Below are 27,526 nucleotides of genomic sequence, written 5' to 3'. Positions count from 1 at the left end.
TATGAAAGAGGGAAAGAGTAGAAAGGGGGATAAGGCTAGAAAATGTAGTCATGATCAGAATGAAAAGGGCTTTGGAAAAGTTTGCACTTTATCTGGCAAGTATTAGAGGAGCCATTGAAGGACTAGAAGACTGGAGGTTGAAGAGACTAGAAAGAGACTGGGAGAAAGGCAGGAGGGAAAAGGAGATTTACTCACCTGAATCTGTGGTTCCCAGTTCTTGCTGTACTTTGGAATTATCCTTGGTGTTTGTAAATAATACAGATGTTCAAGCCCCACTCCTGGAAATGTCTATTTTGGGGTAGAAACGGACCATTCTGAGTTTTAAATAAACTCCATGGATGATACTGATCAACAGCCCAGTTGAGAAATGTCTATGTTATAGCCATGGCAGAACACAGAAAGTTTTTTACCCCAGTTGGATTCATTGATGTGCAGAAAGAAGATGCAAGAATTAAGTCAGAAGGTGCCAGTATTTAACTGCTTCACTGAACCAGGAACTACCAAGACAAATTTTGAGATCAAATTTGGAGCCCAGAGAGGCTGGCTGGTCAGTGGAGATGGGGGCCAAAGGCAGTCTGCTTGAATATAGGAGCCAGTGGGCCAGTGCTGCTGGTATATTTTACAGGCTCCAAACATAATCCCGAGGAAGGATATGTCTCCAAATTTTCAAGGGAAATGGGGGCACTGGTCTCCTTTCCTTGTGTTGCATAATTTTTCCTTAGGCTGATTTTGTCTGTCTTATGTAACCTGAAATATCTTGGTCTCTACAGCCTGTGATGCAGATGAATATACATTAATATTTAACATTCAAAATATAATAGCATTTTATCTCCTTTCTGTTCAGGTAGGACTTCCTTCCCTCAAAGTTTTTTCCACAGCTACTGGGGAAATCCACTTATCTTTTCTGTCTCTGGCCTCTTCCTCATCAAGGCTCTCACCTTTTTTGCCCTTCAAGGGAGTCCTGTTCTGTGGTACATTTGTCCCCTCAGGGAGCCAAAGCTGCTCTGTTGTCTGTGGAAGAGGGTGAAGAGGGAATGAGCCTCTGCCTAGCCCTGTGCTGATTGTGTGCTCTGGATCTAACTGGCTCTCTTATGGCCTTTTATGACATTGCTCCCTCACCATCTAGCCCTGACCTTTTTGTCCATCTATTTGTTATAATTTTTAAAAATCGATTTGGTTGAATAAGTGAAAAAGTGGAGGCAATGGAGGACACAGATGTCATCCTGTCTCCTTGATTCATTCATTCAATGATTCAAACAGTTACACTGATACCTACTATGTGTATATAAATGAGCTTTTAGGTCTAAATACCGAAGGGCTGATGTATAGACTCTAGAAACATGGTTACCATGTAACACATCCCTTCTCATACAAAGGAATGATTGTCTTTACAGATGCCTAAGATTCTTGACCTGCATATGCAGAAAGATTTCTCAAGGCCTCCTGGCACCGAACAAGTGGAATTAAAAAACTATTCATCATCACAGATAGATTTTAATCACGATTAATGATTTTAGACCTTAACGTCAGCCATTTCCAATAAAAAATAAAAATGAGAAGTTAATTATGATCTCAATTTCGGCCAGCCTTCATTATTTTAGAAAAAAAATATGTGATGCTGCAGTTTTATAATCTCTGCTTCTACAGGGAGCTGGTGTCCTCACTCAGCTTTAAATATGACTCCAACGCATACTCAGATCCTGTCTCCAGTTTTTTACCTTCTCTTTTGAGCTTGAGGCTCAGGTTTCTAATTGGAAACTTCAACCTCAACATGTCTTCTGTAGGAGAAACAGCACAGATTTTTTCTGTCAGAGTGAAATACATTTGAAATTTGGTAGACTGACATATTGTCTTTTCATTTCCAGGATCTCTTCTCTTATGTTTGTTGAATTTACTAGAACTTCCAGAATAAAATAGAATAGTGGCATTCTTTCTGGCTTTTATTGATAATTCTATTAGTGCTTCACTCTTAGCACTAAGAGGGCTATTTTGTACTAGTAATATTTTGGTTATTGGCTAAAATTAATACTTTAAAATAATGCTAAAAAAAGTTTTCCTAATTTATTGACTTTAAAAAAATCTGTAATGAATGTTAAAAAATGTTTGAAATGTCTTTTTGGCCATTGAGCACTATGATCATGTTTTTTCTCATTTAATTTATGGATATATTAAATTATATTTATATACTTCCTAATATTAAACTGTCCTTGCATTCCTGGGAAAAAGACAATATTATTACAGTTCATTATTTTGTTAGTATATTGTTAGAGGAAATGTATTAGTGTTTTATGTATTTTATTTAAGATGTTTGCATTTGTATTTGTGAAATGACTGGTCTGTGTTTTTATGTGTAGTCATTTTTCAGACTGTTATTGAAGTTAAAATAGTTTTGTAACATTATTTGAGAGGATATCTGTTTCTCTCTGTATTTGGAAACATTTAAAATGGCATAGGAATGATCAGTTCTTTGAGATTTAAAGTATTTTGTTTATGAACTCATTTGAGCCTGACACTTTTATATGAAACAATTTTTGAATAACATTTCCAGTTTCTTTGAACATTATTATTTCTGTATTTAGGTTCCTGCTTTTTGAGTCAGTTTGCTGATTTTGTATTTTCATCCCTAATGACTAATGACTTTGAACATCTTTTCATGTGCTTATTGGCTATTTGTGTCTTTTCTGGAGAAATGTGTATTCAGATTCTTTGCCTATATTTTAAAGGAGTTATTTCCCTTTTTATTATTGAGTTATAACAATTCTCAGTTATAACAGTGCATATAAGTGCTGAATACAAGTCTTTTATCAGATACATGATTTGAAAGCATTTTCTCCCATTCTGTAGGCTGTCTTTTCACTTTCTTGATGGTATCCTTTGAAACACAAATGTTTTTGATTTTGATGAAGTCTACCTTATCTACTTTTTCCTTTGTCAGTGTGCTTTTGGTGTTCCAGAACACTTAAAATGAAAGAGTAATAATAATAATAGTTCTGATATGGCAAAACAGAATGTTCCAGAGTGCTTAAAGTGAAAGAAAGAGGAGGAATAGTAGTAATCATAATCATAATGTCTAACACTTATTGACTGCTTACTCGGTTCCAAATACTAAGCATTTTAAATGCATCATTGTATTGAATCCTCCAAACACCGTTGCGTAACTCAAGGTCACAAAGATCTGGTCATATATTTTCTTCTAAGAGTTTTATAATCTTAGCTCTTTCATCTGAATGTATACTTCATTTTAAGTTGATATTTGTCTATGGTGTGAAGTAGGAGTTGAACTTTATTCTTTTGCATATAGTGTTCAATTGTCCCAGCAGCATTTGTTGAAAAGACTATTCTTTCTTTATCAACACTTTAATTTTAATCATTACATGGGTTTTTACTTAGCGCTCAGTTTGAGTCTTTGCCTCTTAATTTAATTTAAAAGGAAGTGTAATCCATTTACATGTATTATTATTATTGCTTATGTATTTAGTCCTACTTTTGAAATGTTATTTAGGTCTGATTTTTATATTTCTCTTTTGTTTTATGTGTCATCTCTCTGTGCATAACCTTTTTAAAAAGTGGATGCCTTTCCGTCAGCCTCATGGAATGTATTTTTTCTATTTTATTTCTTCTTGCTGATAGAAAGAAACTCTCAATAATATTTATTTCATAAACCACATATACCAATATTCTTATTATTTGAGAGTCACACTTTAGCTGAATTAGGGTAGGTGTGTAATTCATCAGCATAAATGCAGATGATTGTGGTATGAACCATTTAGGGAAAATGAAATATGATGGTAGATATTCAGAAGGTTCAATTTAGAAATGTAATGTCTCATATTCATGTATGATAATAATGATAAACATATAAGATATATAAATATAATGCCATTGGTGATCATGATTAACCTTATTTGGTAGGCATCTTTTACTTTTGCAAAATCTAATTAAATAGTTGAAATATATATGTATATATTTGAGCCTCTGAGGCTTGAAAAACTGCATATAAAAAGATAACATTGTTTAACATCACTAGAATTCTATAAATGTAAATAAAGTTCAAGCTCTTGACATGTATTTTTCTATTTTCATATTTCATTATAGGAAGCATGTTCTTTAATTGAAAGGATTGAAGCTGAACAAAATGCCCTATATTCCTATCAGAAATATTTGGAAAGTTCAAAAAGAAAGAAAAGCAGAGTCCCTCCTCCACCTATCCTGCTGTCTCGAACTCATTGTTCTGTGACACTCAAACCTGCTCCATTTACTTCAGAGGTTAAGGTATGGTGTCCAGTATAATTTTTGCCTCATGCAAAGCAACATAAGTACTTTTATGACTACCACGATTCATACTTTGATTGCTTTTAGGAGCTGAATAGTCTTATTCATAAGCACTGAACACTGGATTAATACTCCAATGTCTTATCTATACTTAGTTTCTTCATGACATATTGCCCCTTATGCTGTTATATTTGTGATATGCTTTATATTGCATTGCTATACCCAAATATATTGTTAGGAGAAACAGTAGAGAAATACCTCCTTGTAAGTATCCTTGTCACCATGACACACCATATGCTGACATCCTCGTGTGCTCAAGATGGAAGTCTCACTTGAAGTGGAATCAGACATTTGAAGAGGGTAGAAGTTACTTCAGAGTCAATGATGGATATGAGGCCACAGAGTGTGGAAATTTGGAGGTGATGAGTCTAGAGGTTCTGCCCAAAGTCCTTCCAAGGAACTGTAGATTCTTTCAACACAAACAAAGGACAACTCCAACTGCATTATAAACCATACATCTTTGTGCATTTATTGGAGGATGAACTTTTTCTCCCATCCCTCATACCTCAGAACTTGGCCTATATGTGACTAAAAGTTGAGATTAAGTTTCTTCACAAGAATTTGGTTCTAATTTATGTTTTACAAACTACACTTTCCTCTTTGGGATGATCAACAACATGCTCTTTGATGTTACATAAAAATAAAGTTTTATCTTTGATTCTCTTTAGGATATTCTGCTTGAAATTTTGTCAACTTGGTATAGTAGAGAGAACACAGGCTTTGGAGTCAGACAGATTTAGGTTTGTAATTCTAGCTCCAGCCTTTCCTGGAAGTCTGACCTTAGGAAAGCTAAATACATTTTCTGAGGGTTTTACTTTTTTCATTTGTAAAGTGTGTTTACTGTGAAAATTAAATGAGATAATGTATAATATTCTTGGCATATTAACTGATATCTTTCCACTTAATTGTATTATATGTAAGTAGTAAAGCTTACGCAAAACAAGTAATGGGCTGAGTGCGGTGGCTCAAGCCTGTAATCCCAGTACTTTGGGAGGCTGAGGCAGGCAGATTACCTGAGGCCAGGGGTTTGAGACCATCCTGGCCAACATGGTGAAACCCTGTCCCTACTAAAAATACGAAAAGTTAGCTGGGCGTTTTGGTGGGCACCTGTAATCCCAGCTACTCAGGAGTCTGAGGCAGGAGAACTGCTTGAACCTGGGAGGTGGAGGTTGCAATGAGCTGAGATCACGCCACCACATTCCAGCCTGGGAGACAGAACGAAACACCATCTAAAAAAAAAAAAATAGTAATCAAGTGATGGACTGTGATTACATTATTTGGTGATATTTTTTGTGGATTCTGTCCAATGAACATTTATTGAGTGCCTATAGTTGTCAAGCTCTGTGCGAGGTAATTGAGGTATAAAGGTAAATATGGATTAAATGTGCTTGCATACTTTGAGGAGCTTCAGATGAATAGCAAATGGACATCAGTGAGAACTGATAACCACCTTCATAGTGCTTTATAATTGGGAGAGGAGGGGAATAGAAGTGACATTCATCTTATACCTAACTATGCTATGATAGATGGATTATTGCTATTGATAGTGGTTTTAAAGTTAAACTTTGGATTTTTGGAATCTGTTTAAGAATAGAGCTTCACTGATTTTGGAACATTAGTACAGAACTAAGACCACATGCTTTACTAAGAGTTTTTATTTGCTTTTATTCAAATATTTGTATTTCTTTAAACAAAATCTTATTCTTTATGTACTTCAATTTAATGATTAGCTTATTTCATTTCATAATTCTTGGAAGTAGGAAGATGTAAGAGTCTCATATTTGGTCTGTAGTTTTAGGACTCATCAATGAGCACATTATAGGAAGTTTATGTGTATTATGTACATTTAGAGTTCCAGGAAATTATCACCATCTGTTATCTTCTCATCAGCACTAGATGGTGCTATGGGCTTAAAGAAGTTTTCTGGTTTGAGGCTTCAGCCATCTTTTGTTTTCTCAAAATCTCTTGTTGAGGCGTTTATTTCATTAAAATCTACTTTTGTAGTTGAAAATGCTAATGTTATTTATATTACATATAAACTCTTCTAAAGTTATTGCTGATTTGTTCATGATGTCTCTACCCTTATGTAGATTCTAATTACACATTGTTTCTTAGAGTTACACAAACTAATGTCTTCATCTGTGGAACAAAATAAAAACATAAAGCCTGCTTGTAAAAATGCTTTTAGAGAGAATTTTACCCTCCAAATTCTGTTTTATATAATAGAACTTGGAGCAATAATGATGTAAGTCATAGAACATAGTCTTTCTGCCTTTTTTCTTCTTTGAAAAATAGTATCTTTTTGCATGGGAAATCAAAGGAAGTTAGTTTTGCATTTTTTTTTTCTGAGATTCATCTTATTATTATTATTTTTTACCCTACCCTCCAGCTTCAGGTTCTTTCTGTGTTCTCTTTGTCCTGTTCTGCCTTTGACTAGCGCTTTTTAATCAGTTGTGCATATCACAATCACCTGAGAAATATTCTTTGAAAATACAAAGATTCAGAAACTTGCATCAGAAATTCTAATTCATTGAAGCTAGATAGGCTTGGGTATCTGTAATTTACAAAAATGGTTGATTCTGTACAAATTTGTATTTTAAATAAGGATTCTGGAGCACAGTCAGTGTTGAGAACAACTTGTGTCAATTGGACATGGTTAGTATTTTTCTGTTGACCTGGAGGAAGGAGTAGCAGGCACAAACTGTAAGAGGTACTTGTATTTAGAGACAATTGTATTTTTTTTAGAGACAATTGTATTTTTCCTTCTTTCCAGCTTGCCTTGTAGTTTAGGAGTTGCCTCTGGGAAGAAGGTAATGACACAGCCATCACCCCTACAACCCCCAGCAGTATGGCTCGTTCATAATACTACCCCGTCAGGTGTCACCTAGCTCCCTTTTTCTCTATGGGGAGAATAGTTCATTCCAATAATGAATCTTCATTATCTTGACACCTCGGCAAAAGGATCATTGTCTAACTATTTAATCAAGGTTAAGTTTAGTTGTTTCTGTGGGATTTATATTTTGTGTTTGATTTATGTCTAATGTTTATATTTAAAGTATAAAATTAAACTAAATATAAAAATTATCAAAGTAATATCATGTTTCAGAAAATCTATAAATTGGAGAAAAAAATGGACCCATTACCTACCTGTTATCTTACCATTTTATCATCCAAATCCTACTGCTACTCTTATTTAGGGGTGTTTTCTTCCAGGCTTTTTCATATGTATTTTTTAATATTCTATTTAAAATACTATATTTTAGTATCTTGCCTCTCTTTCCACTTGCTTTTTTTGGTCATACGTTGTCATGTAAAATGTGAAATTCATTTGAGTATTAATCTTTTTTTTTTTTTCTTTAACATCAAGACTAAGTCATTTTAGGAGTCAACCCCTGCCACTCTCTGTCTGATCTTGGGCAGAGTTATTTAATATCTCTGCATCTCCATTTCCTGTGAAGCAAAATGATAATAGTAATCCCATATCATAGAGTTGTGCAAATTAGAAAATATCTGTAAATTTCCTAACAGTACTTAGCAGTAGGAACTGTTCAATTAATGGTGGTTAAAATAATTAATAATGAATAATATTTTAGTCTTGTCTCAGTAAACTAGCTAAGGTTACTTGTACTCTTTAAAGATTAAACCTAAGTATATTTGTAAACTTTGATTTCATGTTTTAAAACTTGAATCATTACATTCTTATTTAGAAAAGTATTTTTTTGCTACATTGATGTAAAAGAATGCCTTTTAAACAGGCTCATTTTTCTCCTCGGCAGGTCTCCTGGTACTGCATTTTGGGTTGCAAAGCAGAAGGAAGTTACGGAAAAGTACGGCTAAACAATAATCATCTCCCAAATTCAGGAGAAGCAGTACGTCAAATTAAATGTCAGGAAATCTTACTGAAGCCTTATTAATGATAATTACATTTTTTAATGAAGTCATTGTTTTGGTGAATCTCTCTAAGTTCCACTTGAATCATAACTAAAATCCAACAGTGAAAGAAAGGTTTTTTTATTTAAATAGAAGGTTTACTTAATTGTATTTTAAAAGTCATGTTATTTTAATTTTCCATGTATAACTTGAAATATATTTTTCTTAATAGATACCAGCTGATGGTAAAAGCATTTTTGAAGTGAAAGGTTTGGAAACCAATGAAAAGTATGTATTTGCAGTTGCTGCCTATTCTAGCAGTGGAAAGCTTGTCGGTGGTGCTATTGGGGAGACAACTAAACCAATTCTGGTTTATCCACCTCTTTCTACTATTACTGCTCGGATGTTCCTGACACAGGTAGAAGAGATTTCTGCTATTTTTTCCACTATGTCTTTTTCCATTAAGCCGTTATGAAGTAATTTCTGATAGAAATAAAAATCACAGCAGATATTCTACAGCTCCTATAACACATATTTTCCATTGCTACAGTTTTGTCTCATAAAATATGAATCATTCCTTCTCTTCTTAGTAAATTTGCTTTTTGACAATAACATTTTTTTCCCTGGATTACAAATGTAACACATATATATTAATTTTAGAAATGCTGGAAAATACTGAAATGCATAAAGAGGAAAATAAATGTTATCTGTTATCCTATCATTCAGAGTAGCAGAGTTCTTCCCCTGGGGCAATTTTGTCAATGTCTGGAGAAATTTTCAGTTGTCACAAACTAGAGAGGTGCTAGTGGCATCTAGTGAGTAGAGGCCAGGGAGGCTGATAAACACCCTGCGATGTACAGGATAGCCCCCATAGCAAATAATTATCCAGCATAAAATATCAGTGGTGTCAAGATTGAGAAACCTTATTCCAGAGATATCCTTTTATTTTTTGTGTATCTATCTGCCTATCTATTTATCTAGCTGATGAGTATATATATACGCACACATGTGTATATGAATTTATGTACAATGTATAATTTAAATCATAGTATACATATTATTTTACATCCTGATTTTTCACTTAACATATAATTGACATTTCTCTATTCCATTAAGTATTCTTCCAAAACATAATTTTTAATGGTTCCATGGTATTGAATCTTATGGATATATAATAGTTTGCTAATTAAACATCTAGATACTTTCCAGTCTTTTGCTGTTATAAACAAAGCTATGATGCTCAACTTTGTTAGTAAATCTTTACCTACATCCATGATTACTTTCTTAGGGTAAATTTATAAAAGTAAAACTTCTGGATCAGTAGAGGCAGAGAGACCTGAGTTCAAATTCCAGCTCTTCACACTAGCCATGTGATAGTGGACAAGTAATTTTCATCTGTGAAGCAGGAGTAGCAGTAGTAGCTACTTCCCAGAAGTATAATGAGTATTAAATGGAATTATGCCTGGCAAATATTTAATGGTAGCACTTCTTGCACAGTAGGCACTGAATAAATAGTATTGTTTTTAGTTAGGGATATGCTCATGAATTAATGTTTTTTGTCAAAGTAGTTGTTGCCTGACTTAAAACATGTCACCAGTGAAGAGGATGCTAGGAAGAGTGACTCATTGACCTAGGTCTCAAGTATCTAATTTTAAGCCTATTGTTGGCTGTAGGCTGATGGCTTTTCTAAATTTTGTCATATTTCTATTCTATTTTTCTTTTAATAGTTGATTAGTATTATAAGCTAAGATCTTAGTGGCATTTTATGTCATATTTTTCAAAGAAAATTAAATTGAGAGAATTACTAGGATTTGTCTAGTATTGGTTTAGCGTGTCATACTGGCTCATGGTTTTCTGATGTTTTGATATCTTTGGAATCTAATATATTCCCTAATTTGCAATGATGGAGTTATTGTGAGGAACTGAATATTTCATCAAGGCCTAATTTTTCTCCAGGGAGTGGTTTGACTCTTGAGCTTAATTTGGCAGAACTTTCATTGAAACTTAATAAAACTAAGTCAGAGCTATACTGCTGGGATAATGAGAAGTGTCATGAAGTAATGACCTGTGTTTCTTTACTGACACTATATTTGCAGTTCTGTAGTTTATTTATGATTGTTTATGCGTATTCTGTCTTATAATGTTAAGTGGCTAAAGCAAAGCTTTCTCACTTATTAAACCTCCTTAATTTACAACTTAAGTGTAAGTTTTTAAGTTTCAGCAAGTTAATGTACCTCTATTTTGTAAGTGCAATCTAATTTTCACGAGAGTGGCTAGTTTCTAGTTTCAGGACAGTTCTTTTTCTTTAAAACATAGTATTATAAATATTTGATAGCAAAGCATGGAGACATTCCACTAAGTGCCTGTGATTAATTTGGCTTTTGGGACTTTAGGTTGTACTTTTTACTCAGCATTATTCTGTAAATATTAATACAATCAAGTGAATCTGCACTAGGCTTTCCCTAAATGTGGGAGGCTATTAGTTTAGTGTATCTGGAAATTTTTTTTGAGGAAACTTTTTGAATTATATATTTTCTGTGTCTATTTTCTCTTCTTTTTAGACTATTTCTTTTTATTCCTCCTCGTTAAGTAGAAAATGACTAGATAATATGATATAAATGTAGAAGAGTAGAAATCTGTGAGCAGGATTCTGATCTTGACCTTGGAGACTGATTTTAGGCAAATTGTTTGGTCTCAATTTTCCTATCTGTAAAATGGATGTAAGACAAAACACCATATTCTAGTGAATTGTTCAACTACTAAATCAAGTAGTGAGTGGGCACAATGGCTTACTGAGATAAGGAAAGGGGGAATATCATTTATTGAAAAACTACTGTATACCAGGCACTTAAAATTTATTATTCCACTTATTATAATAACTCCAGGAGGTGGTATGATTACTTTTATTTTATAGTTGAGGGAACAGATTAATTTAATCCTTCCTCTGCCAAACCCACTGTATCCCTAAAAGGGTATCTCAGGGAGGTTAAGAAATGTACCCAAGGTTGCTCAGGTAGCAGATGTCAAGCCTGACACTTGGCTCATGCCTTTTGACTGCTCTGTCCAGGTTCCAGGAAGTCACATATTGGACACCTAACATGTACCAAGTCTTCTAGAGCCTGCATCTCTCCAATCTGTTAAGTGACCCTCTGCTCCTTAGAGGGCTCCTCTTCTCTTTAACCCTCTTCCCTCCCTTCACTGTCTTTACCTCTTCCTCTCTCAATTTCCTTTTTATTCTCTCCCTGTGTTGGTGTTAATCAGCAGGTCCTCATGATCTGTGTTGGCAGTAGAGTTTGATGTTGGAACATGAATGCTTTGTCAGCAATCACGATGGTGGCAGGTGAAGGGAAAATGAAGTTCACACGACTCCCACTTTGTATGTGAATTCATTAAAACCCATTATTAATCAAAACCCCTTTTATTAATAATGATTTGTCTTTTGTCTATTTTATTTTTTATTCAAATAAAAAAAAAGGCTCAGCATGGTGGCTCACGCCTGTAATCCCAGCACGTCGGGAAGCTGAGGGAGGCAGATTGCTTGAGCTCAGGAGTTCAAGACCAGCCTGGGCAACATGGTGAAACCCTGTCTCTATTAAAAATACGAAAATTAGCCAGACGTGGTGGCATGCACCTGTAATCCCAGCTACTTAGGAGGCTGAGGCAGGAGGATTACTTGGGCCCAGGAGGTGGAGGTTGCAGTGAGCCAAGATCATGCCACTGCATTTCACCCTGGGTGACAGAGCGAGACCCTGTCTTGAAAACAACAACAACAACAACAACAAAAAGAGTTTTAACTCTTCTTTTCCCTCTCATCCTCTATCTGAATATTACCACTCTTTCCACTCATCTATTTATGGATGAATCATTTAGTCAATGTTTATCTTGTGCCAGGTTATATGCTAGATGTCATCACTTCATCCTTTGAAATATGTTTTTTTTTTTTTTTAAATCAATGTCATTACGATGACAGTAATACTTGTTTAGATAATTCTGACTTATGGTTTCAGTTAAAACCCTGATTGCAAGTCATGGAACCAGCTCAGCTTGGGTAATACAGCTAGGCCCTGGGAATGCAGCAAAGTCCAGGCAGCTCTAGGTCTCATACTTCTGGTTCTCCCTATATGTCTGCTTTCTTGTATTTTTCTCTAAACATTGGCTTTCATTACTTCTCCATCTTTGGAGGAAAGATGGCATTTCCTGAGTTTTTATATATTACTCAATTTCAGCTATAAACGGAGATCAGCTGACTGGCCTCTAATTGTGGCTCCAAATTCCTGGGAAAGAGAATGTAATTGGCCCAACTAGCATAATAAAGAGTCTGATCTCTCCTTTTTTTTTTTTTTTGAGATGGTCTTACTCTGTTGCCAAGGCTGGAATGCCCTGATCTCATTTTTGGTGTTTGACAGCTGACTTGTGACTTGTTTTTATTTTTTATTGACTTATTTTTATTATTTATTTATTTATTTTTCTTTGAGATGGAGTCTCACTCTGTTGCCCAGGCTGGAGTGCGGTGGTGCGATTGTGGCTCACTGCAACCTCCGCCTCCCGAGGTCAAGCAGTTCTGCCTCAGCCTCCTTTGTAGCTGGGATTACAGGCATGTGCCACCACACCTGGCTAATTTTTGTATTTTTAGAAGAGATAGATTTCATCATGTTGGTTGAAAACCTTAGGGCTTTTGCTCTAGCTGTTCCTTCTGCAAATGCTCTTACCCCAGAGAGCCATTCCATCATCTTCTTTAAGTTTCTGCTTAAATCTCACCTTCCTTGATCACCCTATTTAATGTTGTAACCTATCTTCCATTCCCCCACTTCCCAGACCTAAGGCTGGTCTCGAACTCCTGACCTCAGGTGATCTGCCCACATTGGCCTCCCAAAATGCTAGGATTACAGGCATGAGTCACAGCACCTGGCCATGACTTGTTTTTAAACCTTGCCCTTCTTTTTGCCTTTGGCCCCACATCTAGGCAGGATGATAAGAAGGCCTATGAGCTCACCTTCTCATTTTGTGGCAGCAGGAAATTTAAACCTTCTAGTCAGCATGGACTTTCCCCAGTCCTATCTCTCAACTTCTATGAAGGCCCAACCTGCTTTCTCCCTCTGCTTTGCCCAAGCCAGTCCAGACAGGCTTGTGCCTGTCAAGCTTTCCCAAGAAGTCCCTTGTATAAGTAATATACTTTCTCTCAAATTTTCCTGCTGTGTGGAGTGTCATCAATCTTAACATCAGAACCAAACTTTGGATGGGGGCCCATCTTGCTTTGCAGGGGAGTCTCTAAAACACCCAGCTTGAGTCAGGCACTCACTCTGGCCCTGTCAACCCTGTTATAGTCTAGTACAACTGCTGGGTGTCCTTCTCTGTGGGTAGAGGGATATTATCAGGAAAAGAGGATTTTTAAATTAATTTGACACATTATCTGAGGGCTTACTCTGTGCCAGGCGTTGCCCAGGTTAGTGACTCTAAAACTTAAGTGCACATAGGAATGACTTGGAGTACTGGTTAAGTAGATTGCTGGGTCCCACTGCCAGAGTTTATGATTCACTAGACCTGAGTTTGGGTCTGGGAATTTGCATTTCTAACAAGTTCCTGGGTGACACTGATGGCCCAGGGACCATGCTTTGAGAACTGCTGTTCCAAGCAACATGAACAGAATGCCATGGTAGGAGACAGGTAATAAACAATGACCACAGTAAACAAGTGAATTATCTAGTATTTCAGAAGATAATGAATGCTATGGAAAAACCAAGTGGAGTATGTAAAACGAATTAGAAATGTGAAGTGGGTGAATGGAAGGTAGATTACAATACTAAAGAGGGTGATCAAGGAAGGTGAGATTTAAGCAGAGACTTGAAGGAGATGAGGGAATGGCTCTCTGGGAGAAGAGCATTTGCAGAAGGAACAGCTAGAGCAAAAGCCCTAAGGTTTTCAGAAGTGTAACTGGTATGCTTGATAAACAGCAGGAGGCTTGTGTGGCTGGAGCAGAGGGACCCATGGAGAGTAAAAGGAGAGGTCAAAGAGCTAAGAGGTGACTGGGTAGATGGAGAGCAGATCATGAAAAGACTTCCAGGGCATTACAGGGACTTTGGCTTTTGACTTGAGTGAAGTGGACAGCGATTGGGCAGTTTGGAGTAGTGGTATGATGTAATGTGACTCCTGTTTTTAAAGGTTCACCCTGGCTGCTACATTGAAAATAGACCATAAGTGGGTAGAGTGGCGACACTATCCACTACTGTAACCCAGTGAGAGGTGAAGGTGGCTTGGCCAGTGTGGTAGTAGTTGATGTGGTGAGAAGTAGTCAGTGTCTGGACATGTTTTGAAGGAGGAGCTAACAGGAGTCCATAAAGAGAAAAATAAAAGATGACCCTAAGGTATTATCTGACCAATTGAAAGGGCAGAGTTGACATCAACTGAGTTGGGGAAGGCTGTGGGTGGTGGAGGTTCGGGGGAGTGGGAGATCAGTTCAGTTCGAGGCATGTTGAGGTAAGGTGTTTAGTGTATATGGAGAGAATTGTTGAGTAGTCATTTAGATGTATGAATCTGGAATTTGGGGAAGGGGTCTGGGCAGGAGAGGGATTTGAGGGTGATAAAACTATGGGACTAAGTGGTATCAACAAGAAATGAGGGTAGACAGAAAAGAGGAGCAGTTCAAAGAGTGAACCCTGGGGCATACCAATATAAAGAGGTCGAGGAAAAGAAGTAAAAGGAAAACCAAGAGTGGAGTTCTGGAAGTCAAGCCAAGGTCAGGCATCAAAGAGGAGGTACCTACTGTACTTCATTATTTCATTCGTCTTTTAGTGCTTCTTTCTCATTTTAATTCAGCCCCTCTAAAATCTGTTCTGCACATCACTACCAGGACCAGATTAACCATTTTTGAACATGCTTATATCGTGGCACTCCTCTGTTAAAGAAACCTCACAAAACCTCATGATTTTATAAACCTTAGTTTTATCACGGTATCTTTTCTTGTTTTGCAATGTTAACTGATTGAACAGATAACATTATTTTAAAAAGGATACTTTTTACAAGAAAAGAACAGTTAATTATAGTTTCACCAACACTCTTACACATCATCTATTATTGCTTTCCTTGATAAACCTTAATAATTATATATTTTAATTATATATATTTATATTTCAGTGACCACTTAGTGCAGCTGTGTCATTTGATTAATGTAGCCCAAAAAAGCGACTCATTTACCACACTAAGACTTGGCCTCACTATTTTTACTGACTGTCAGGCTCTGTACAAATTATTCTACTTTTCAATGTTCTAGTTTCCTCATTCACAAATAGGGATGGCAATAGAGCTCACTTTGTAGAACTTTGATGAAGAATAAATACAGCAATGCACATAAAGTGCTTAGTCCAGTACTTGACAGCTTTAAATTCTTCCACCTGATTTTCAAGGCCTTCTGAAATCATGTCCCACTTGAACTTGTCCAATCATATTACCCACTTGTTTTTTTTGGTTTTTTTTTTTTTCATTTTTTTTTCGTCTCAGACCTTGCAGGGATGAAATGTCTACCTTTTTTTTTTTTTTTTTTCCCCCCAAACTCTGACCTGCCTCTCCAGTCTCTCCTAAATGTATTTTAGAGTCATTTCCATTACTGGACCTTTTGCAGATTCTGTTTTAACTGTGCCAATCGGAATCTTATCTCTGCCTTAGGGTTCAACTCAAGCCCTGCGTTTTCCTTGAAGTCTTCATATCTCCTTTTCTAAAGCCTCTGCAATTATGTTATTCTTTGTAGTTTTTCTGTGATGTTATGGGTTTTATGCCTTTAACCTAATTCCAGTTTCATAGAGTCGGATACCATCTCTATCTAAACTTTGAAGAGTCTATCTCTACAGTGCCTAACACAGACTAGAAACTTCATAAAAGCTTACTGGTTGGAGATCATGAGTATTCATTGGCAGATTTGAAAAATTCTGGCCCTCTAAGTTATTCCCTGGAGTGGAGAATATTCTAGTAACTTGTCATTCACTTCATTCCATGAATGCATTTCTACTTTATACCTTAGCTGTTTCCATAAAGGATTTGAAGCAGTGTAGAACTCATTTGCTGAGATTTTGTATTGTTACTTACATATTTAAATGGAGTGCTTTTTAGGAACGTCTTTAAAGAAATATATTCTACCATAAAAATAAGTAAGTCAGTTTTTTTCTTTGAGCTTCCAGGCTTCACAAGTAAAATTATTTATTTTGTCCAAAGTTAAATTTGTTAAACCTAAAACATATATTGTCTTCTTGGGAAATTTCTCTGTTTTATTCCATACTCTTTTCAGCTCATGAACTTTTTGTTGCACAAAGCTCTGAAAGTGTCAGTCAGAACCAGAAAAGAATAAAGTATTTTTCATATATTGGGCTTGGGAAATCTGATTGTTTCTCTTGGAACAGATTGTTCATTATAACAGTATCTGTAATAAATGGAGTGCACTGCTGAGATAGATGGAAATGAAATTAATTTGGCTCAGATGTGATCTTTGTTTTGCTTATGAGGATTTGAAACATCCTTACAGAGTTTCAAATTTCCATGCAATTTAGAAATAAAAGAGTTTTCAAAAATGTGTCTGTCTCCCTTGCCAGTGGCCATTACCTGACTATGGTACTATAGAATAGAACAGCAAATGTGAATAATTGTATCTGAAATGAGTGTGTGATCGCACCTTATAAAATGCTGTCATATATTGTACATTTTAAGAATTATTGTTTAAAACATTCATTCACAAATAAAACTATTACATAAATGTGTGCTTTTTGTTATAGGTTGCCTATCAAGTTGGTAACTATGAATTGGCTAAGAAAGTTTTCTCACCAGTTTGGGATTATTTTGTTGCTTCGCCACTTCAGGATGAACAATCTGTTATTTGTTTAAGCAATATAGTTACTATTACACAGAGAAGGTAATTAGAAATATTCTTCTAAAATATTAATTTGCTTATTCAAAATATAGATGCTGGATGTGAAGCCTGGGATTATTTTTTATATCATGTTCAGATAGTTCATATAAAATGATTTCTAATAACTATTGTAATAAAAGTATACATTGCAAGGTCTCATGTGCTTGTTAGAAACTTTCTTTCTTTTTTTTTTTTTTTAATACTCACTCACTCTGTTGCCCAGGCTGGAGTGCAGTGGCATGATCTTGGCTCACTGCAACCTCCGCCTCCTGGGCTGAGGAGATTCTCATGCCTCAGCCTCCCGAGTAGCTGGGATTACAGATATGCACCACCACGCCCTACTAATTTTTGTGTTTTTAGTAGAGATGGGGTTTTGCCATGTTGGCCAGGCTGGTCTCAAACTCCTGGCCTCAAGTGATCTGCCCACCTCAGCCTCCCAAAGTGCCGAGATTACAGGCATAAGCCACCATGCCTGGCCGAGAAACTTTCTTTCTAGAGTCAGCAAAAACACTGGAGGCCTAAGGTTGAAGGTTATGAAATAAAAATACCAACTACAAACCAAAGTAATACCAGTTATATCCTAAAACACAAATATGCATTGGAAACTTTTGTACCAGAGAAAGGTCAAATTGGGGTTAAGGTTATGGTCTGACAGGTTGACTGTTAGGTTAAGAAGGCTTTTCCTTTGCTAGAAGAGGCTCCCAGGATTACACCATTGGCAACTGCAAATAGGCCAGTAGAAGCCATATAGAATTACTATCATTTGTCTTCACTGCCATTTTTCCTAAAAGAACAAAGTTTTGAAGCAGGCTCAGAAATGAGCTTTAGTGTAATTTCAGTCGGTCTCAGTAACAAATTCAAAAGCAACAAGAATCTCCCTCACCTGGCTGTTAATGCCTGAAAGTTTTAAAATAAGGAGACAAAACCCTTCATTCCTCAGTCAAAAATAATGAGCTTAAATATGCAAATATTGATTCAGGCAAGGCATTGATAATTCCATTCAATTAAACAAATGCAGACTTAGCATTTTCTATGTACAAGGATGCTATGTGCTATGGGGGGATGGATTTCAGAGGCATTTTAGAGGAGGAAGAGACAGGACTTAGATATTATGTGACTTGTGGGGATAAGAGAGAAAGTGAAAAGTGACTGGGATTTCTACTGTTAACTGACTGGGAAGTCTGTGACATTTACTAAGGGGATATGAGAGGTAGAACAAGTTCTTGGAGGAAGATAATTAATTTGATTTAGAATATTTTGAGTTTGGTTTTCCATCAGGACGCCTTTGTGAATATGAGATGCTAGTAGGTTTATTTACCTAGTACTGACACTCAAGAGAGCATCAAGGCAAATTGTCCATTGAATTCATCATCAATGTCATGAAAATGAATGGTATCTCCCAGGAAACGACTGTTTAACAGAAAAGACAGAAGGCGAGAATTGAACCCTAGGCATTGCTTAATATTTAGGGAGCAGAAGTAGAAGATGGAACCAAGGAAAGATATTGAAAAGAAGCTGTCCAGAAAATCAAAGTCCAAGAAAGTGCATTGCTAGAGAAAGTGAAAGTATCACCAAAGAGGGACTGACCAGCAATATTAAATATCAGCGCCAGGTCAGGCAGAGCAGCTGCTCAATAAAATGCCACAGAGAGGGTTGAGTAGAACACAAATGAAGAAGAGTTGGCAATTAGGAGGCCATTGGTGAATTCCAGAGAGCCACTTTTGTAGCATGATAGGCCAGAAACCATTTTGCAATTGGCTAAGGAAAAAAAGAAAATGAAACATCCGAACAAGCAAAGACTACTCATGTGAAGTTTGGTGGTAAAGAGGAGGAGAGCAGGCAGAAGCTTAGTGGGGAGGCAGGCTGAAGGAAAGAATTGTGGAGTGTGGAGAGAAGGCAGCCAGTAGAGAGGGGGACACTGAAGAAGAAAATGTAGGTGATGATAACACTATGGTGGTAGAGCCTGGTGGACATAAGAGCTCATGGGTGGAAAAAACAAAGGATTTAGAAATATTTTTTTTGTGGGGAATGTCAACAAGGAGATATCAGGGATAAATGGAAGTGTTGTTGAGATGCAGTAATGACTCAGTTGATGTAATTGAACATGAATTTGTACTGAAGCCCAGCTCCTTGGTGTTAAAGACCCCATTTGATTCATCTTTATACCCGAGGGTCTAGAACAGTGTCTTGTACATAGTAGGCATTCAGCAATTGCTAGCATGAATGAAAGAAAGAATGAGTGAGCAGAATCAGTAAGTGATCGTTGTCAGAGAGATAGAAAAATTGGACAGTGACATCTATGCAAGGTCAGGCAAATTGATTATTGCACAAAATAAAGAGGTGACAGAACCTAACCTGCTAGAAAGATTATTATTGAAAAGACTGACCAGCGTCCGAGTTGGTTAGAGAAGGAAATGGAGCCAGGGGGTGACAACTTGGACTAATTGCACGTGTCAAGGTGCTGAAGGTCAAAGAGCAAGTTTAGTATGAGTTGCAATCATGGGAGACCTAAAATCTTCCTGGTAAAGATAATTTTAAAGTTTAACATGGTGGTGAAAGGGATCATCTTCCAGTGTGAATTAATGATATCAGCACTTTCCTGTTTTATAGGGATGGGGGTATAGCGAGTAGTTAAGCCCGAAGCTTAAGAGGGAGGGTTTGCCACCAAGGAAGGCTAAGGGCAAGGGGTGGAATACTGGACACAAGGAAGACTTTGCAGATTTCACAGCTTTGCCAATGGTTGGCTCTGTCAACCGCAATTTAGAAAAGATAATTAGAAATAATCTAAGAGTTATTAAGATTCTCTTTTTAACCAAGGCTGAGCTTGCTATAAATGACCCTCATTTTCAGGAAATGCATTAATTGAAACATTGGACCTATTTCTCAACCTTCTGAAAATCTATACTGATTTTGTTATCTTGATAAAAAATAACTTTATGTATTAGAACCCCAAAAAATTGCCACTAATTAATTTTATGTATCTGTGACATAATATTTCAGTAGTTTAATTTTCTTAGTTGTGAACTTGTCTGTGCAAGAGTAGCTATTCTAAATATTTTTGTTGCTTTTTTGGGATCATTGTGTAGCTACTGAAAACAAATCAATGTAAAAAGACAAGTTGACCTGCTAAATCATTTTATATTTATACCTGCCATTTACTTCATATTGCAGATTACATTCAGATATTTTGGCAGAGACTTCTTCAATCCTATTGTACCTTTTTCTTAGAAATATTTTTGTAATAAGTGACATCAAAATTAAAGAAGAAAATCTTTTCTGTGATAATATTAAAGGCAATGAGATTTTCCCATCTCAACAAGTAAGTGAATTAAAGTGACTAAAAACATGTCAGATTCACTGTATTATTTTCTTGATGTTTTAAGGTCATGTTTTTTGAGTGATTGCATAGCTTGTTTGGTGAATGGACTGAAAGGACATTGTCTGATTATGCGACTTTATGTGATATTTCATATAAGTTTCACAGACCGGAGTTCATGCTTTTTCTCTTCTTTTCAATTTCTTTCTTTCCACCCTGTATACAAAAATACTATATATTTCAGACATTCAAAAATATGTAACATATAAAGTGAAACCCATTGTAATCTTATTACCTTTAAGAATATAACAATTTTGCTTTCATATAATTTCTCTAAGAACATATACCTAGACAAATCTGTTATTATTATTTAGGAAAATGGGATTATGATCTACTTGCTATTCTGCAACTTGCCTTTTTAACACTTTTATAATATATCTTGCATATATTTTCATGCTGGTATATATCAATCTGTCACATTTTTTTCAATTATAATATTGTCTTCATGGAGGCAGGAATGTAACCTGTCTCCTATTGATAGATTCTCAGTGTGGTTATGAACATTGCTGTATGTACATCTGCAACTCTATAATGCTCTTGCATTTAGTAATGATCCTACATTATTTTTTTTTCATTCCTGCTCAAAGTTCACTTTTCTTTCTCTCTTTCCTTCTTTAAGTATGGAGGCTTTAGCTGTCTATGTTTTTTACAGTTGCTATTTCCTACCCATCCATTAACTAATTAATTAATTAACCAAGACATTGTTACATGGGACTATGCCAGTTTCTGGAGATATAAAAGTGAAAAAAATGATTCTTTGCCCAAGACAAGTTCACTGTCCTGTAGAGCCCAAGTACTCACAACCGTCATCAACCTGTTCCTACTAAATTGCCTTCAGCTTCTTCTTTCAGCATATTCAGTCTGAAAACAAAGACAATTTTCAAGTACTTCAATGAATTCCAGAATGCTAGACTACCATTTTAGTAAAAACTGACTATATGGAAATTTCTGGTTACCACTCAGACTTTCTTTGTACATAATCTTGAATGTATATATATATATATAGAGAGAGAGAGAGAGAGAGAAATAATGAAATCTTTCCCCAGGAAAGGAAAAAGAGGAGTAAGAAAGGATTACTATTCTTTTTAAGTGGCATTTACTCTGAAAACCTTAACGTTACATTTTACTGTCATTTAAATTTAAGTAGCAAAGTATAATTAGCAGAAGCAGAATAGGAGGTTAGCTTGGTTTACTGAAAATTTACCGTTTTCTTTCAAATCAAAAATGGAAATGAGAACCTGTTAATCAAATGGGGGCAATATTATAGAGATTTTATATATTTTAATTGTTATTATAATTTATATTTTTGAAAACTAGATTTTTTAAAATATAAAAATATAGCCAACTTTTTAGCTTATCGATAAAAATACTGGTTTCTGTCATGGTACTTGTATTGTTTCATGAAAAATTCTGAAGTTTAATTCTAAGATCGTGCTATCTATAGGTAGCATTATTGGAGAGTTAGAGTTGTTTCTGAATTTAGATTTTTCTAAAATACAAAAACTCATGTTATTTTTAGCCAGAAGGATCACATTTTCTACCCTTTCTTCTCTTTAGAGACACATAAGCTAAGCACCTATGTTGAATCTGAGTAACAATGCCTGTTTCTTTACAGGTTGCCAGACTGATTGAATGTGAGAGAGTATTAGTGGCATTGGAACTTAGCAACTTCCTAAATGATTGCAGCTATGCGCTTCAAGCTGTGACTCAGTGTTATGGCCTTCTTGCTCCCATAATCTATCACAATATTGTTTTGGTACCTGTTGTACAGGTAAGGGTATTCCTCTCCCCAAGAGAAGGGAATCTTTATAACGGCAACTTAACAATTCATTTTAGAAAAGAAAAGCCATGTATCTCTTATAAAGGGCAAATAGGTCAGGAACCAGTATTATGAAATTTTAGGAGTTAACTGAAAAACACTTTAATAAATTCTATGTCTGGGCAAATACAGATAAGGACACAAAATGGGTTTCTCTGAAAATATTCGTCCTTGTTCCTGTCCATATTTAAATATTGGCAATTTACCTTTCTAGAGTTTTAAAGTTATTTTAATTTTTATGTTCTTGTAGTGTCAGAAACAACAATATTTATTCAAGGGATGTTGTTAAATCCATTATCTGGGGAAAAATGTGATGGAAGACCCAAGACAAAATACCAGGTGTGTTGGTGATGGAGGAGTTAGGATTTATGGAAAAAGGGTAGCTGAGACCTGGCTGAAGGGATCGTAGAGTTTTTTATGTTTCTTAACTTATCACCATGGATTTAGTGGCTTGAAAGGACACTCATTTATGATCTCATAGTTTCTGTGGGTTAAGAGGTTGGATATAGGTTAGCTGAGTCTTCTGTTTAGGGTCTTACGAGGTTGAAATCAAAGTGTTGGCCAGGGCTGTGATTTCATCTGAGGCTTAAGGTCCTTTTCTGAGTTCACTGTTATTGAGAGAATTCATTTCCTTGAGGTTTTACATAGGAGGTCCTTAGCTCCTAAAGGCCAACTACTAATTCCTTGCCACATGACCTTTCCACATCATGGCACTTTGCCTTTTCAAGGCTGTAGGAGAGTCTCCTCCAGTATGCTGTGAGGAGCCTTATCTAGGGTAATGTAATCATGAGACTGATGAGCTCATCACATTCAGGAGCCCTGTTCACACTCAAGGGGAAGGAATCATACAGGGCATGTACACCAGGGGGAAGAATCCTGGGGACCATCTTAGAATTCGGCTTACTACAGGGAAGTAATGAGAGATATAAGATTTTGCTGCTGAGACTTGCAGAAAGTTATCGCCATCATTGTCACTGTCATCGTCAGCATCATGATCATCATCACTGAGACAATTTTTGTCATCCTAGAAGATGTGAGTGAACTCACACAAAGTCCAAAAATTTTTAGTACTTGATTGGGAATACTAACTAGACAGCTTGAGTAACTTAAAAAAGATTCACCTTGGAGGGACTCTACGGAGCATAAGTGTGTCTCCTTCTCCTACATTCCCGACGGCTGCTGGAGATCTGCCTCCAGAGTCCAAAATCTAGACTCATAGTTGACAGCCTTCTGGGTCAGTTGTAAATAGATGGAGCAGTTTTCTCAAGTGTGGAGTATGGTTCCTCCAAAATCCAAAGGTGCTGACCTGGCATGGTCTTTCTTTTTAAAGGTGAGAGATGCCAGATGTCAGACCTACTTTGGAGGGGGTATCCCAGCCTCCCCCAGATATTTAATGTGGCAGCCCTCTGAATCATCATTGGGTCTATTTCTACCCATTGGAAGGTGTTTATCAAGGTCTTCAATGTACTTGACATTTCTTGATCATTAAGTCTGATCAACATGATGTCTTTGATATAGTGGCCCAATGTTTTGTTTTGAGGAATGTCCAGAAAGTTTATATCCTTTCACATAAAATTGTGTCAGAATTTATAAGAACATTCATTGTCTTGGGACAAGACTTGAAATGCATACTTTTATCTGTCCAGTGTTAATGGGAACTAGGATAGAAAAGAAAACATTAGCTATATCAATGCATACCTTTTAATGTGTGTTAGCTTAGCAAAGATACCACATTGGGAACAGCAGCCGCTCAATTGGCTGAGTTTACAGTATCCACTGTTACTTTCTAGAATCCCACTGATTTGGGATACCTTTGGCTAGAGAATGAATTGTAGCTATGGGAAGTCTTAGGAAAGAAGTCTCTAATTGAATTGTATTGTTTGGAATTGGAAAAGATGAGTAGAACAGAAGGGAGTTTCCAGAAATAGGCCTCAATATATATGAGAATGTAATATGTGACAGAGTTGCCATTCCCATTCAGTGGAAAGAGAATGGACATTTTTACTAAATGATGGTAAAATGCCTGGATGTTCACCTGAGAGAAAATCGAGTTTGACTCCTATTTGTACCATATACTAAATGTCCAGATTTATCAAAGACTTATGTGTAAAATAAAGCAAAAACTTTAGGAAAAAATATCTTAGGAGATGACATATGCAGTCCAGGGTTTGGGGGGAAACATTTCTAACCAAGACTGCAACAAAGAACCTATGTGCAACAAAAAGGACTATAACAAAGATAGAAGAACATTTATAGATTTGGAAAAAAGCATCTCCAAATGTGACAGAGGGCAAATATATATACAAGTATAACGAAAAGTCTTGCAAACTGACAATAACCTAATAGAAAAATAGGCACAGGATATGAATAAGCAGTTCACAGGAGAGCAAATTCAAGTGAGTGAGAAATATATGAAAAGATGCTCAAATTCTGAATATTCATAGAAATTCACATTAAATTAACAATGGAATATCACTGGCAGCATTGAAAAGATTTGCTGGTGAAGATGTGGGACAATTGCATTCTCATTCATACATGGGGAAAATGTGAATTGTTACAAGCATTTGAATTTTGGTAAAGTAATTTTAAATTAAATTAAATCTAATTTTAAGCAAGATTAAAAACAAATATACTTGATGTGATAGTCCCTCGGTTAGTAATTTATCCTATAGAATAAAATTTTAATAAAATTAAAAATACATTTATCTGACACAGCAATTCTTCTGTTAGTAATTTATCCTATAGAATAAAACCTCCAGTTGAAATAATGCCACTCCTAGTTCCACCTCTTGGTTCCTGGACCTGCGGAACCTACTGGGACACAGTGCTACATGCTGTCATTGGTTTAGAATGTATACTGTGTTCTGGAGGATGGTATCTCATCTTCACTGGGTATCATCTCAAAGCCGGCATCTTGATTGCTAATCATAGTTGGCAACTGAGCATGTAAAAGGGTATTTACTGTGACATTCTTGGTGTTGGCAAAAGAGCTGGTGACAAAGAGAAGTAACAGTACTCCCAGATTGTACAACCATGAAAATATGCACCATGAAGTCCTGGAAAAGACTGAGTAAATTATGCCTGATCCACACCAAATAATATTATGCAGCCATTAGAAACAGTGAATTAGAGCTATACCTGTAGATTTAGAGCATTTCTCACCAGACATGGTTGTCCAAAAACCATGTCTTATGAGAAATGTCCACAACCAAAGGCATGGTTGAAGGAAAAAATACACAATTCAGAAAAGTATATACAAATCCCATTTTGTAAAACACCAACCCTCCTAGGTACATTATATTTTTATACACATATATGTATTTATATTTATATGGGCCTCTGGAAAACTCCAAAACTACTAGGGTGTTCACATGATTTAGGGATATGATATGGTAGTGTGGGAGAGGGTGATTAGGGTGGGGAGGAATTTAAAAAGTCTTAGAGATGAGTGTACCGTAACAATAGTAACAGTATTGTTAGAATGAAAGCTTGAAGCAATTAATGTGCCCCCAAAGAACCAACATTCATATATTAATTTGTCCTTTGGGTTAATCTAAATGATGAATAGATTGATGCAATCTCAGCGCTACTTTTGAAAAGCTAAACTTACTCATCTAGCTCTTGCTCAAATTTAAGATCATATAATGTGAAGCAAGGAGAATAGGAAGTAAACACCAATATTAATTGATTTCCTGAGGTATAAGTGTTTGGTTTTAATTTTAAAGGAACTATTATTTCAAGTACCTGGAATCACTATGTAATATTTAATATGCCATATAATCTTCCATCTGCTTTTTCAAGGTCCTTCTATACCTGGATATGATAGTTTCTCAAATGCATGTAACATTCTGACTATATCTTTTAAGATATTTATCAAAATATGCTTTGTTTTATAGTCATTTGTGTTTTTATTTTATTCTTTCCACTAATTTTCAAGTTGCTGTAGGTGAAGGACTAATCCCAAAATTGAATGTATCAACTTTATCTCAGTGTACTTTCCTTTATACCTAATAAACAATTTATCCATAATTATTGATAATAATAAAATTTTATGTCTTAAAGCTTGCATGATTTGAATGGAACATTTTGTAACGAAATGAGTAAGGATGACATTTTAAAACAGAAATCATTGTGATTCTAATTTTTAGATCCTGATAAAGTGTATAGTGGTTTTGCAAGGACTACCAAATATTGTCTGCTCGAAGAAACATACTGCGAGCTTTGAAAGTATACAGCACATGATAGCTTGTTGTATCTTCTACATAACAAAGGTATTTATCTCATTCTTTATCTAGTATTATAAAATTTAGGAGCAATGATGATTTGGAAAGTCTACTTTTAATCACAATAAGAACACTTTTAAAAATAGCACCCCAAAAGCATTTTTAGATCAAAAGCAAATGTAGAGGTTAAACATTATAGAATAGCAATCTGTTGTTGAAATTTTTCATGAAACTTTAGTTCACAAACTAAAACTTGTGTTACTGAAATAGCATTTGTGTGTGTGTATATATATATATTTTATTATTATTATACTTTAAGTTTCAGGATACATGTGCACAATGTGCAGGTTTGTTACATAGGTATACATATGCCATGTTGGTTTGCTGCACCCATCAACTCGTCATTTACATTAGATATTTCTCCTAATGCTATCCCTCCCCCAGCCCCCCACCAGGAGGCCCCAATGTGTGATGTTCCCCTTCCTGTGTCAATGTGTTCTCATTGTTCAACTCCCACTTATGAGTGAGACCATGTGGTGTTTGGTTTTCTGTCCTTGTGATATTTTGGTGAGAATGATGGTTTCCAGCTTCATACATGTCCCTGCAAAGGACATGAACTCATCTTTTTTTATGGCTGCATAGTATTCCATGGTGTATATGTGCCACATTTTCTTTATCCAGTCTATTGTTGATGGACATTTGGGTTGGTTCCAAGTCTTTGCTATTGTGAATAGTGCTGCAATAACCATACATGTGCATGTGACTTTATAGTAGAATGATTTCTAATCCTTTGGGTATATACCCAGTATTGGGATCTCTAGGTCAAGTGGTATTTCTAGTTCTATATCCTTGAGGAATTGTCACACTGTCTTCCACAATGGTTGAACTAATTTACACTCCCACCAACAGTGTAAAAGTGTTCTATTTCTCCACATCCTCTCCAGCATCTGTTGTTTCCTGACTTTTTAATGATTGTCATTCTAACTGGTGTGAGATGGTATCTCATTGTGGTTTTG

General features: G+C 35.9%; 1 protein-coding gene across 1 annotated transcript in view; it reads left to right on the top strand.

The window, feature by feature from the left end:
* The window catches only part of LOC105546992 (cilia- and flagella-associated protein 54-like), a gene marked incomplete at its 3' end in the record, with an annotated part of 116,459 nt that overhangs the window by 34,719 nt on the left and 54,214 nt on the right, over positions 1 to 27,526 (top strand). The window contains exons 7-13 of the mRNA XM_011990340.1: positions 4,096 to 4,272; positions 8,109 to 8,201; positions 8,435 to 8,620; positions 16,959 to 17,095; positions 20,264 to 20,411; positions 22,084 to 22,239; positions 26,436 to 26,558. Of these exons, the coding sequence (XP_011845730.1) occupies positions 8,606 to 8,620; positions 16,959 to 17,095; positions 20,264 to 20,411; positions 22,084 to 22,239; positions 26,436 to 26,558 (579 nt within the window). The remainder of the gene's footprint in view (positions 1 to 4,095; positions 4,273 to 8,108; positions 8,202 to 8,434; positions 8,621 to 16,958; positions 17,096 to 20,263; positions 20,412 to 22,083; positions 22,240 to 26,435; positions 26,559 to 27,526) is intronic.

This window comes from Mandrillus leucophaeus, unplaced genomic scaffold (genome assembly GCF_000951045.1).
Source record: "Mandrillus leucophaeus isolate KB7577 unplaced genomic scaffold, Mleu.le_1.0 Scaffold377, whole genome shotgun sequence".
In the NCBI taxonomy this organism is placed as follows: Eukaryota; Metazoa; Chordata; class Mammalia; order Primates; family Cercopithecidae; genus Mandrillus; species Mandrillus leucophaeus.
Note: the sequence above shows the minus strand (reverse complement) of the source record. Positions and strands in the feature narration are given on the sequence as shown.